Source organism: Meles meles, chromosome 1 (genome assembly GCF_922984935.1).
Source record: "Meles meles chromosome 1, mMelMel3.1 paternal haplotype, whole genome shotgun sequence".
Lineage (NCBI taxonomy): Eukaryota > Metazoa > Chordata > Mammalia > Carnivora > Mustelidae > Meles > Meles meles.
Genome location: NC_060066.1, coordinates 43,057,296 through 43,071,704, shown reverse-complemented (window position 1 = coordinate 43,071,704; position 14,409 = coordinate 43,057,296). Strand labels below are relative to the sequence as shown.

Sequence of the window (14,409 nt, the reverse complement as noted above, 5' to 3'; positions counted from 1 at the left end):
GAACCTTTAGTATGTCAACATGGAAACCAAGTCACTTTAGAGAACAGAAAGAAAAGTAAGTTTCTGGAACAACAAAACCAAAGACTATCCTAAAATATGGTAACTACACTGAGCTATGAGTATTCCATGGCTCTGCCTGGGCATTTAGCCTCTCCAAGCTTTTTGCCACATCTACATCACTTCCTACCCTCCTGAATGATTTTGGTATCAGTTTTTAGCTACCCTTCTAAGCTCTTCAACAACCCCAATAAAAGCCTCTGTCACTGGGGTGCCTGGGTGGTTCAGTGGGTCAAAGCCTCTACTTTTGGCTCAGGTCGTGATCCCAGGGTCCTGGGATCACTGGGATCAAGCCCCGCATTGGGGCTCTGTGCTCAGCAGGGAGCCTGCTTCCCTTCTCTCTCTGCCTGCCTTTCTGTCTACCTGTGATCTCTGTCTGTCAAATAAATAAATAAAATCTTTAAAAAAAAACAAACAAACCAAAAAACCTGTCACTTGGTCTTAAGAGTTCCTTGATTTTCTCAACTTCAAGGACCTTTACTCCTCTTGCACACCTTGATTTCCTTTCAATTCCACTGGCATTTATTGAGCACAGACTGTGTATCAAGCACCTTGCCAAGGCTCCTGAGAGATTGGGGTGAAGAACTCACAGTCCCCTTTTCTCAGGATGCTTATACTATAGCAGAAGAGATAGGGCACATGCCATCACACACAGGAGGACATGTAGAGCATGGAGATTAAGAACTGGGTTCCTGAGTCAGGCAGATCCAATTTTAAATCCCAACTCTGCCACTTCATAACCATGAACGAGTTCCTTATCCTTAAACTTTTCTATTTGTAGGGTGAAGATAATGGTACCCACCATTCAGGGCCATATTTGAGGACTAAATGATACAGTGCTTGTAATTCCAAAGACAATGTAAGAGGAAAGCCAAAGAGTAAAATAAAATAAAATAATGTAGAAAGCTTTGTGTTGGAAGTCTCCTGCAGGCAGTCTTTCAGCCCCCACTCAGCTGCTTAAGAATGAGCCTTGAGTCTGGAACCCTTCTTTACCAAGAGTTAAAGAGCCCACACAGACTGCACCTGGACTATCACCTTATGTGGAAATATCCTTCCTCGTTTTGGGCTCACTAAGTATTCTCGTCTGTGTTTCAAAAACATCTATTATATGTCACTTGGTCAACTCACTATTGTATCTGTCCCCTGAGAAGAGGGACCAGGTTGCTTCCACTGCAGCATGAGAGGGGTGTGGCACATAGGCCAGTTGCCTTGTGTCAGTGGCCAGGAGAGACCCACTGGCCATCGGGGACTGACACCTCTTGAAACTGATCCTGCTGTCTCTTTTCTATGTAAGTAAAGTGTTGTGGCAAACTCTTCACTTAGTGACCCCAAACTCAAGATGCAATGGGCAGAAATGTTTGGAGTCCTCCATGAGACTGGTTACTGGTGCATGTAACACAAAAATTTTGTGGACACAAAAAAATTCTGTCTCGTGACTGGCTTGAGCCTACTCCAGGCTTAACCCACATTACATTGGTCCTCTGCCCCCTTTGTAGGCATCAAATGAGAGAAGACAGCATTGAGATCCCCTCAGAGTTTAGAAGATGGTAATACACTAGAGAAGGAAGGAATGAAGCAAGTTTTGGTTTAATCTTTTCCTTTGCAGCAATTTGTATTAAACGACAATGTATAATGCAGAACTCCAGATGCTAAGAGACAATGGGGAACAAAATTGGACATGGTTCTTGCTCTCATAAATCTGGTCATACAGGAAAGGACAGGAAAACTAGTGACAATTATTCAACTGAATGTAAATTTATAGCAGGGACAAGAGCTATAAAAGGGAAATACATGATGCTGTGAGAGTATTTCATAAGAGGGCCTGGCCTGATCCCAAAGGTAGGAGGAGTTTCTAAAAGAAGTGGCAGATGAGCTGGAAAGAAAAGGGTGAGTTAACAAAGTGAATAGAAATTCCCAGGGAGGGGGAGGAAAGAGGGGTGGTCCATGCAGAGAGGTGCACTGGCTTAGCAGGATTTAGAGAACCAAAAGAAGACCAATGCAGGCAGAATGCATGACAGTGCACAGGACAATGAAAGGATGCAGGAAGAATCAGACCCTGCTGGGAGTTGGGGTTCCTGCTCAAGACTTTGAGCTTCCCCCTGGGAAAAACAATGAACTATTTTAAGCAGAGAGGTGTTATATTAGACTTGCATTTCAAAAGATTACTCCAGCTGAGGTTTGGAGAATGGATTAGAGGGTGGCAAAAGTATGTGTATGAGGACAGGTTAACAGGTTGTTTTGATTTCCAGTTTAAGGTGACAGTTTGAATACAGGTATTTACTCCCATTCCTTCCAGAAATCCTAATAAAATGATAGAAAAGGAACTTTTGAAAGAAGCAAAAACTGATGCGAATGAAGATAACAGAGTAGGAGGCAGCAGTGATAAAACTTTGTGAGCAGGAAACAGGTGGATAGGTCCTCAATTCTTTTGTGAATCCAGGAGGGCTGAATCATAAATTGACAGAAAGAAGCAATCTAATGTGCACCAAATGAGTCCTAAAGGCCTTAGAAGTCCTCAGTATCTTTTGCTAGGGAAGGAGGTGAAAACAGTTGGCTGAACATTAATTTGTAAAGCACTAAAGACAGGCACTTAAGACTCCTTTCTAGTACCAAGAAATCTGTGTCTCCCTAGGGCAGAAGACTGCAAGCTTATTCCCTGGAGAGAGTCTGACTAGGGGACAATGGGTACAAATGAGATCAGGGGTTCTATTATATGAAAGAAAGACAGTATGTAAATGATGAAACTGAATGATGAAACTCACACCCTCTTTCCCCACTAAACTGGGCAGCCAGGCTTAAATTCTCCAGGAAGAAGGTTCTTTCTGGGGAATCTGATCAGCACTACAAGAGAGAAGAAAGAAAAAAAATACTGACATGGGGGAATGCCCGAAGAAAGCTCAGGCAAATCACCGTATACATTGTAGCCCAGTCAAGGAGCCCCACCTGTCCTTCCTTCACTTGATATTAGCCAAAAGGCTGAGAAGTGATTCCCGCTTGTCCTTAAGCTTCCTGTTAGCTTTTTTTTTTTTTTTTTAAGATTATTTATTTATTTATTTGACAGAGAGAGATATCACAAGTAGGCAGAGCAGCAGGCAGAGAGACTGGGTGGCAGGGGGGAGCAGACTCCCCGCCAAGCAGAGAGCCTGATGCGGGGCTCCATCCCAGGACCCTGAGATCCCCACTGAGGCGCCCCCTAGAGCTTCCTATTATCTTTTAAGTGTGCCCCACTCTAATATGCATACATTACATATATGCACATACATATACATAGATATAATAGACATATACATAAATAACAAAGTGTCACCACAAAACATAACTGAAAAAACAGAGACTGTGCAGATAGAAGAAAACTTTGAAACACTATCAGTTAATGTCCTCAAAGAGAGAAAATATTGCATTCATGAATACTGGGATGTTATAAATGAGATATAGTCAGAAAATAGAAAAGCTCTTAGAAATTGAATTAGTAATAGTGGAAATGAAAAATTCAAGGGAATGTTTGACAGAAAAAATCGTGGAAAATTTTCCAGAAAGTAGAGCAAAACAAAAATTGAAAAAATATAAGAAAATAAGGAAAACAGTCTAGGAGGTCCAATATCTGAAAATAGGGCATCCAGAAAGAGAGAATAGGAAAAATGAAAGATATTCAAAGGAACAATTAAAATCAACAAGTGCTCAACAAAAAGAAGACAATGGAACACCCCTGGGATGCCTGGGTGGCTCATTGGAATCTGACTCTTGGTTTTTGCCTCAGATCATGATCTCAGGGTTGTAAGCCGGTGCCCCACATCAGAGTCTGCTTGAGATCCTGCCCCTCTGTCCCCTGACCCCCCAAATCATGCACATGCTTTCTCACACTTTCTCTCAAATAAATACAATAAAATAGAAAAAGGCATTGAAATACCCCAAGACACATCACTGTAAAATTAAGAGAAATGAATACAGAGGAACAACCTCAAGACTTCCAGAAGGTAAAAAACAAATTTAAACACAAAACAATCAAAATGGAAGATTTTTCAACGGCAATGTATAAACAAAAAGAAAAGGGAGCAGTTTTTCTTTTTATTTTTTTAAAAGATTTTATTTATTTGCTTGACAGAGATCATGAGTAGGCAGAGAGGCAGGCAGAGAGAGAGGAGGAAGCAGGCTCTCCACGGAGCAGACAGCCCGATGTGGGGCTCAATCCCAGGACCCTGGCATCATGACCCAAGCCAAAGGCAGAGGCTTTAACCCTCTGAGCCACCCAGGCGCCCCCAGTTTTTTTTTTTTAAATACACCTCCAAAATTCTGAGGGGTATTTCCAAACTAGAACTTCATACCCAAGAAAACAAGTAATTGTAAGGGAAGAATAAAGATACTTGCAGATATGCAGGTCTCAAAAATTTATATCTTATGCATCTTTTTTCAGGAAGTTGATGAAGTATTTACTCTATCCAAAGAAGGAAGTAAACCAAGAAAGAAGAGAATATGCAATACACTTAACTTGAGATCTCTCTTAAACACTCCACTTTCCCCTTCCAGTTTAATAGATTGCATAGTGTTTTCATTCTTGGTTTATGTGTTTAAGAGCATAGATGCCTGAGGGGCACCAGGGTGGCTTCTCAGTTAAGGGTCTCCCTTCAGCTCAGGTCATGATTTCAGGGTCCTACGATCCAAGTTCCATGTTGGGCTCCCTGCTCAGTGGGGAGTTATCAGCGTTTCCCTCTCCCTCTACCCCAACCACCAGCCATCCACACACATATGCATGCAAGCATGTACACGCTCTCAAGTGATTGAATAATATCTTAAAAAAAAATAGATGCCTGAGGCAACTGAAGCAAAAATAAACAAGTTGGGCTACATCAGATTAAAAAGCTCCTGCACAGCAAAGAAAACCACCAACAAAATGAAAAGGCAAACTACTGAATAGGAGAAAATACATATAAATCATGTATCTCATAAAGGGTTAATATACAAAATATATACACAACTATTACAACTCAACAGCAAAGAAACAATCTGATTAAAAAGGGGGCAGGTCTGGATAGACATTTTTCCAAAGAAAACATACAAATGGTCAATAGGTACATGAAAATGTACTCAACATCACCAATCATTAGGGAAATACAAATCAAAAACCACATGGGTGGCTCAGTTGGTTAAGCGTCTGCCTTCAGCTGGGGTCATGATATTGGGGTCCTTGGATCAAGCCCCAATCAGGCTCCCTGTTCAGTGGGAAGTCTGCGTCTTCCTCTCCCTCTGCCTACCACTCCCCCTGCTTGTGCTCTCTCTCTCTTTGTCAAATAAATGGATAAAATCTTAAAAAAAAAAACCACACACAATGAAATCTTACCTCACACCTGTTAGACTGATTATTATAAAAAATAAAACAAGTTTTGGTGAGGATGTGAAGAAAAGGAAACCTTTGTGTGCTGTTGGTGAGAATTTAAATTGGTACAACCATCACGGAACCTTCCACGGAGGTTCCTCTAAAAACTAAAAAGAGAACTATTATATGATTCAGCAATTCTACTTCTGGGTGTTTATCTGAAGAAGATGAAAACACTAACTCAAAAAGATACATGCACCCTCACACTTATTGTAACATTATTTATAGTAACCAAGATATGGAAACATTGGGAAAAACCTAAGTGTTCATTGATGGATGAATGGATAAAGAAAATGTGATTATAAGCACATATATGGGAATATTATTCAGTCATAAAAAGAACACAATCTTGCCATTTGCAACAACATGGATGGACCTTGAGGCATTACACTAAGTACTTAGAAATAAGTCTGACAGAGAAAGACAAATACCATATGATCTCACTCATGTGGAATCTATTTTAAAAATTGACAAGCCCCTCCCCCCCCCAAACATAGAACAGATTGGTGGTTTGCAGAGTTGGGGGGGTAAAGAGTGGGTGAAATGGGTGAAGAGAGTCAAAAAGTATTTTCCAGCTATAGAAAAGTCACAGGGATGTAATACACAGCATGGTAACTATAGTTAGTAATACTGTATTGCATATTTGAAAGTTGCTTAGAGTAGATCTTAAAAGTTCTCCTTACAAGAAAAAAAAAATTTGTGACTATATGGTGATGGATGTTAACTAGACTTACTGTTATGATCATTTCTCAATACATACAAATACTGAATTATATTGCACACCTGCAACTAATATACTGTTATATGTCAATTATACCTAAACAAAAAAATAAAATAATAATGCCTAACACTGAAAAATTAAGGTTTAAAATAGGTAATTGCAGTGATTCATAAGGGAGAAGGTAGCATTTTAGAGTGATAGTGATGTAGAGGTTAAGAAAAGTAAAAGAATTCAAGGGATATTTGGGCAATTAATTCAAGGAATATTTAGCAGGTAAAAAAAAAAGTCTAGACTGAAATGGGAAGATGAAGAAAAACATCGAAAGTGACTTATATTTTTGGTCTGTATTTCAGGTGGGATGATGGTGCCATTAACTGATATATAAAAAACTGGAAGAAGACAAGGTTGGAGTTGGGGGAGTGATGGAGTTTGTAGGTTGTTTTGGAGACCTTGAATTAAAAATGCTTCATTCCAGAGTGGAAATTCTGTTCAGAGCTCAGAAAAGATCCTTGGCCTGGATATATATAAATACATGAGTCATCTCCCCAAACTGGTCAATGATGTCACAGATATGGTTGACATCCCCCATAGGGAAACCAAAGTATGAGAAGAGAAAAAAAGTCTAGGACTGAGCCCTGGGGGATTCTCCATATAATATTTAGGTGAAGGAAGTTGAGCCAACAAAGGGCAAAGAGCAGGAATAACCAGAAAGTTTATTCTAGGAATGACCTGGAGAAAAACTGCCTGTTCCATCATGGAAGCCAAGTTCAGTGTAGAATATATTGTAGGTGGTGCAGCAGTTCTAGTAGGGACTAGAGTAACACCAAGAGTCTGAAGACTGGGAAAGAGAGCGGGGCTTAGCACACAAAATGCCCTGATTGTAAGATCATGACTTCACTAATTCCCTTTTCTGACCACAACCTCCATTTCTGCACTTTGCATTTTTTCCCATCACATTATTTGTAATATTTTAATTAATTAATCCCCCTCATGGACTTAGTTGCCATTCCCTTTTCTTTATTCATGCCAAGGAAAGCACAGCCAGGGATTCAAGAGCAGCAGTAAAGAATCAGTGTGGAAAGTGTGGGCTCTGGTATCAAATTACCGGAGTTAGAATCAAGATCTGAGCATGACCTTAGGAAGACATATATTGTTTTCTAAGTCTTGGTTTACTCATCTGTAAAGTAGAAGTGATTATAATGGTCCCAATTTTGTTAAATGAGATATTACAGATCCTGACACATGAAAACAAGCAATTAATATCAGTTATTTAAATTATTATATGGTCCCAACTCCCACAAACATAATTCCTATAACTTTATTTTTTTTAAAGATTTTATCCATTTATTTGAGAGAGAGTTTGAGGGAGGGAGAGAGAATGAGCAGGGGTGGGGAGGGCAGAGGGAGAGGGAGAAGCGACTCCCTACTGGGCAGGGAGCCCACGGTGGGGACTTGATCCCAGAATCCTGGGATCATGACCTGAGCCAAAGGCAGACACTCAACCAACTGAGCTACCCAGGCACCCCAATTCCTATAACTTAAATTTCTACCTATATTTTTTTCCATATTCAATCGGAAGATTTTATCTGTTCCCAGACATTTCTATCTTCCTATAATGTCACAATCCACCTAGCCATCCTAGTCAGAAACTGAGTGATCCTTATTTTTGTTTCTTCTCTTTTGTTTCTTTGTCCAAGTCATAACATCCTCATGATTCTTCCTCCTAAACAGCTCTTCCATTCATCCTCTCCTGCCTCTCCCTCTTCCAGTGCTTTAATTTTTTAATGTAGGTAAGGCATGGTACAGCACCTATCTCATTAGATAGATACTGATAGATACTTTAGGTGTTCAGTAAGCATTTGCTATTCCCTTTGAACTAATCCTCTCATGGATTTTGATACACTTGTGTAAGCTGACATTAAACCATGTTCTCCTAGTTTCATCCTCTTCTGTGGAAAATTCTCTCACATTTTAGCTGGGTGATACTGGGTATGTCCTTAAACCTGGTAAATGCACTGTCTATTCATAGGGTTGTTAAAAAGATTCAAATAATGCATATAGGGAGTTTAGCACTATACACGACACAGAGAAAACATTTGCTTTCATTTTTTTTTTAAGAAACAGTGGAAATACCTCTGGTTCAGCTCAGCTCGTTGTCTTCTTCCTGTCTTAAATCTGAATGTTGGTATCTGGTTTGATGGAAATACACTCAACTAAGAGGAAAAGCCAAGGAACCTGCACTGATGACTATCTGACATCATTGAAGGAAGACCAGTGACCACCTATCTCCAGACTTCTCATGTTTGTTTTTGTTTAAGCCATTTCAAACTGGCTTAAACTATGTGATCTATTTACTTGCAGCAAAAATATCCCTAATGATACAGTCCCAATTTATGCTTATAGTTTTAGCTCACATTCTTTCTCGTATCCTTTTATAAGTAGTTTATACAGATGAACCCACCATATCCACAGTTATGACAAACCTAACTGTATTTTGAACCCTTTCACTACAACTAAGGTCTTTATTTAGCTCTTTGGAGCAGGGTTTTTTTTTTTTTTTAAGATTTTATTTATTTATTTGACACAGAGAGAGCAAGGGAGAGAGATATACAGAGAACAAGCACAAGTAGGGGGAACAGCAGGCAGGGGAGAAGCATGCTCCCTGCTGAGCAAGGAGCCGATGTGAAGCTCTGTTATCATGACCTGAGCCGAAGGCAGCTGCTTAACTGACTGAGCCACCCAGGTGCCCCACTTTGGAGCAGTTTTGTTAGGTGTAATGCCCAAAGGTCTTAGACAATCACAGTTCCACTGTCCATGGAATACGACGGCAGTATCATCGTGTTTAACTAAAGGCAATAGGTTTGTCCTACATGTAGAATGCCAACATTTTTCTCTATTTCACAAAGAAGCCACTTAATAAACTGAAAAGTTAACAGGTTGTAGAGTTGGCTAGATGGAGATAAATTCTAGTTCCACCACTTCTTTTTTTTTTTAAGGATTTTATTTATTTATTTGACAGAGATCACAAGTAGGCAGAGAGGCAGGCAGAGAGAGGAGGGGAAGCAGGCTCCCCGTGGAGCAGAGAGCCCAATGCGGGACTCGATCCCAGGACCCTGAGATCATGACCTGAGCCTAAGGCAGAGGTTTCAACCCACTGAGCCACCCAGGTGCCCCTCCACCACTTCTTAAAATGCTTGCTTTTTATTTTTAATTTGTTTATTTGAGAGAGTGAGAGAGAATGAGAGTAAGTGAGCATGAGAGGGGGAAGGTCAGAGGGAGAAGCAGACCCCCCGGCTGAGCAGGGAGCCTGATGGGGGACTCCATCCCAGGACTCCAGGATCATGACCTGAGCTGAAGGCAGTCGCTCAACCAAATGAGCCACCGAGGTGCCCAGAATGTTACTTTCTTGATCTTCAATTTCTTTCTTTGTTGTTGTTGTTCTTCTTTTTTTGTTAAAGGATACAAAAAGGGATAGTATTCCCTCAAAGGGTTATTATGAAGAATTAAGATTAATCCTGCCAAGAACTTAGTATAGTGCACAGTGTGGGACACAAGGAAAACCATCATGAATGGAAGCTCTTTTATTGCTTTAATTACATAGGAGCCAATGAGTAAATATTGCCCCAATCCCTTCCACAGAACATATAACAGTATGCACTTAATTAAAGAAGACTAGAATTAAAAATCATCCATACAAAGCTTTTGCAGATTAATCTCAACCATTCTGACCATACCCTTTCTGAGTCCGCATTAACATTTGTATAGTCACATGTTTTTTTTTTTTAATCTTATTCAGATAAGTGATTTTTCACTATCAACTAGAACTCCAACAATGCATGATTACTCAAAAACGCTTTTAGAATTCATCTTTAAGGAAGAGTTTTCAGAATATATTTCTCCTGTGTCTTCTACCATTGATATTAGTGACTGGGTGAATGCTGGTCTATTGGGGAAAGCCACATGAGAAATACTAGGCCTGATGGGGGGTTAATGGTTAAAGTTATCTAACTTAACTTAGATGTGTTTTCAACATGCATTAAGAATTGTGTATGTATGAAAAAAAAAGAATTGTGTATGTATGTATTTTCCTTAACAGTGACAAATCATTTTTACTGCAAAAACATTTTTTTGAGAAAGCCAAATTTTTTAAGTTACTACTGATGAATAAGGGGCTAAAAATTATGCTGGGTGATTGTATTGGGAGAGTGGAGGGTGTTAAAACAAAATGCAACAGAAACAGAAGTGAGATTTAAACATTAAAACGTAAAATTTTCTTATATAATCTATAAACTGGCTCTAAGAGTAATTCTAAAATATTTTTGTAGTAACAGCCTCCAATGGTGCTTGCTTTGAAAGGCAACATTCATGTATGTGTAAATTAGGTTAAAAATTAGGTTCCTTCTTCATTCAGAAAAGACAATCTCATTATATATGCATGATTTCCTTTATCCAAAAAAGGAAACTAGAAACCCAAAGAACAGTCTGCCAGAAAAGATCTTTTTTGGTTTTTTTTAAGCCAATCTAGCATTGCATATTTCAAATCAGTGGGTTTTTCCCTACTTTTCTGACAAACGTGTTTTGACAAATACACCGTTGTAATGTCTTCTTTCATGCGAAAATGGCTTGGTCTGAATAAATTCTGATGTAAACATCATTCAACAGCGTAATGAAACAACTTACTCTTAATTTGTGTAATAAACTCAGATACTGTCTTTGCTGTGGTATTCTATTTACCGACCTCCTAAACTGATAGCACATCACGGTAATGGGTCGCGTCTCAGAGTTTGAAACACGTTTTTAATTTTATTTTTTTTAAAGATTTTTATTTTTTATTTTTTTATTTATGACAGAGAGAGATCACAGGCAGAGAGGCAGGCAGAGAGAGTGAGAGGGAAGCAGGCTCCCTGCCAAGCAGAGAGCCCGATGTGGGACTCGATCCCAGGACCCTGAGATCATGACCTGAGCCGAAGGCAGCAGCTTAAACCACTGAGCCACCCAGGCGCCCATTGAAACACGTTTTTAAAAGCCAGTTGCAGCCCGCCAGCCTGCAGGATTAGGTTGCTTCTCTCACCCATCCTTTCAGACAAGTCAGCTTCCCGCGGCTTTGCTCACCTAGCAACCAGGCAGCAACCGCAGACACTTCCGGATCCCCAGGCGGAGTTGTCCAATCGGCTCTACAGATTCGCCGCAGCGGCTGATGGGCCGCCACAGACTGCGCGGCCGCGGGCGTCTGCACCATGGTGACGGGCGGCGGTGGGCCCAGGGTAGCCATGGCGGCTTGGTCTGTCTCATCCGCGGCTGCTGCGAATGTATTTCTTCTCTTGGCCTTCCCGCGAGTCTCACACGCCCAGACCTTCTCCTTTCCATTCCTGAAGCCAGAGTCGTGCGGCCACAAGCAGTACTTCGATATCTCCGCGCTGTCCTGTGTCCCGTGCGGAGCCAACCAGAGGCGGGATGCCCGAGGTGAGACCGTTCAGGGTGGGCCCTAGCCAAAGCTCGAATACTCCGCCTTGTTGCTGCCCTCAGTCCCTGGCGTGTCTGAAACACCTTTTTCGCCTGCGGGAAGAAATTTTCAGGAAACTTAACCGGCAAAGCGTAAGAGATGGGTTTCCTTGGAGGATTGCAGCTTGCACACAATTGAGGTTGGGGAACCCAGAGTAAGCTACGCCGTGAGCCAGCGCCAGTAATGAATTTCTCCGCGTCAGTCCCCCACTTCTCATCAGAGGGGTCTTTCGGGAGGCACCTGGAAAGTCGCCTACCAAAGACAGAAAAGATATAGAGAACTAACGAAGTATAAAGGAGTCGGTCACAGGACGGGTTGGGGAGGGAACGCAAATGAGCGCTTATAAACTTTGTTAACTCTTTATTTTGCTTTTCAAATCCTAGAAACCTAGAGCTATAAGGGACTTTACAGGATCAGGTCTAGTCTTCTCATTTTACGGATAAGGAAATTGAAGCCCAATTGATGTTGTAATATTTTATTTGTCACCTAAATTGTGGATCGGAAGAACTTTTGTCTCTTTGCCCTCAGTTTATACCCGTGCATTTTCCCACTATATCGTGTGTCCTTACTATAGATTTCTTTAGGACTTATACCTTTTATTATCGAATATTACTAATTACCCTTGAAGTTTCTTTAGATTAAGCTTATTTCTGTTTTCTTGAAATTTCCACCATTTGGTCCTAGTTCTCCTCACTGAAACTGCTCAGAATAAGACTTTTTCCATATTCTAAAGTCTAGGATGTTTTTCAATCTTGATTTGGTCACCCATGGTGTTATCTTTTTGCCATCTTCAAATTTGATATGTCCTCATTTAAGTCATTACATAAGACTGGTCAGGCTCCCCAGGTGAGGAAATATGAATGAGAAAGCGTTTCACAGAGTCTTAAAGTGTAAGGTGGTAGCTTCCTACTTATGAACCCAAATATCCAATGCATTTTACCACATAGATTCCTATGGGATCTGTTTCCACTTTATGTGTCCTTAGAGAATGCTGTCCTTACCTATCCAGCAAGTAGAATAACAGTTATCTTAAAAAGTCTACTGTCTGTTCAGAGGAAAATAGCCATTTATTTGAATCAGGATGATTTTGCTAATTAAGTTTTGTTTTGGTAAAGTAAATTTGAGATCATTGAATATATGTGTATGGTTGGATGAAATAAAACTGTAAAATTTCCCATAGCAGGTAATGAATAGTTTGATTATTAAAATTAAAGTTCAGTACTTAAATAATTCAGTCTGCTTGCAGTTAAAGTGGTAGGAAACAAAATACCTACTGTGTGCCATACACATTCTAAGCACTTTCCATGTAATAACTAATTTAATACTCATACCAATCCTATGAGGTAAGTACTGTTATCGTTCCCATTTTGCCAAAGTGGAAATCTAGGCACAGAGTTCAATAACTTGCTGAAGATCACACAGCTAAATAGCAGAATTAAAATTAGAACCCACATAGTATGTTTCTGGATTTGCTCTTAACAGCTATACTGCTTTTTAAGATCTTAAGAATATTGAAAGTTGCCCTATTTGGAGTTTTATTATTTTTACTTGCCAAGGTCAAAATTGGTTCTTTTCTTTTTAGGAACTTCATGTATGTGTCTACCAGGATTTCAGATGATCTCTAATAATGGAGGACCTGATTTTATTTGTAAAAAGTGCCCAGAAAACATGGTATCAAATATTTACTTTAAAATAATTTTACTGTAAAAGGTAGTAAATTGAATGTCTTTATTTTTTTAAAAATAATTTATTCATTTTAGAGCACAAGTTGGGTGATGGGGAGAGGGACAGAGAATCCTTGAGCAGACTCCCTGCTGAGTGCAGGGCCCCATGCAAGGGCTCAATCCCAGGACCCTGAGATCATGACCTGAGCTGATATCAAGAGTCACCCACTTAACCAACTGAGCCACCCAGGCACCCCTTAAGTGTTTATTTTTTAAGCTATGTTTTAATGCTCTATATCTAATGCTCTTTAGTACTCTAATATATTCCCCAACTTTAAAATTATTAAATTAGTTTTATTTTTACTAGAGTAAATTTTGGGCTATCAGTGAAATTTTATGCAAACTTGGAAAAAACAAATGTATTGCCTTAGTTTTTAAAATCTGAAATTTAAAAAACGCAAAGCTGTGGAATTTGTCTTTATATTTTCTCATAGAGTAACTTTTTTTTTAATAGATGAATGATACATATTAAGAGCAAGTTGGGATGTATGTATATTTTGACTGGTACAGATTGAGTTCTGTCTTGGACCTGTTGTGTCAGCAGCAGTCTTATAACAATTCATATTCATAATGATACCTAAGGTGTAATAAGTTCATGAAATGCCAGTTGCAACATTAAATAGGTTAAATAATACCTGTTGCTGTCTTGTTAGTCATTATATCATATTTTTTGGAAAATTAGTAAATTAGTAACTATATATAATGATTCTTAATTAATGCAAATACATTTTGCAATCATTTTTAAAAATTAGGAGTCTTTGGGTCACCTGGTGGCTCAGTCATTTAAGTATCTGCCTTCAACTCAGGTCATGATCCCAGGGTCCTAGACTGAGCTCCACATCAGGCTCTCTGCTCAGTGGGAAGCAGGCTTCTCCTTCTCCCTCTGCTTGCTGCTCCCCCTGCTTGTGCTCACTCACTCTCTCTGTGTCAAATAAATACAATATTTTAAAAAAAGATAATTAGGAGTCTTATTAGTTCTTTAATAGTAATGTTTCTTTAATAGTAATGTTTCTTCTCATTATCTGGATAAAAA

At 39.7% G+C, this 14,409-nt stretch overlaps 1 protein-coding gene across 2 annotated transcripts in view; it reads left to right on the top strand.

Annotated features, from left to right (window-relative positions):
• Positions 1–11,335: 11,335 nt before the first annotated feature.
• The window catches only part of TMEM67 (transmembrane protein 67), a 51,506-nt gene continuing 48,432 nt past the window's right edge, over positions 11,336–14,409 (top strand). For both annotated transcript variants that reach the window (XR_006815352.1, XM_045981504.1), the window contains exons 1-2: positions 11,336–11,612; positions 13,235–13,323. Coding sequence is in view for 1 of the 2 variants with exons in the window: in XM_045981504.1 (XP_045837460.1) it covers positions 11,387–11,612; positions 13,235–13,323 (315 nt within the window). In the remaining variant the exon portion in view is untranslated. The remainder of the gene's footprint in view (positions 11,613–13,234; positions 13,324–14,409) is intronic.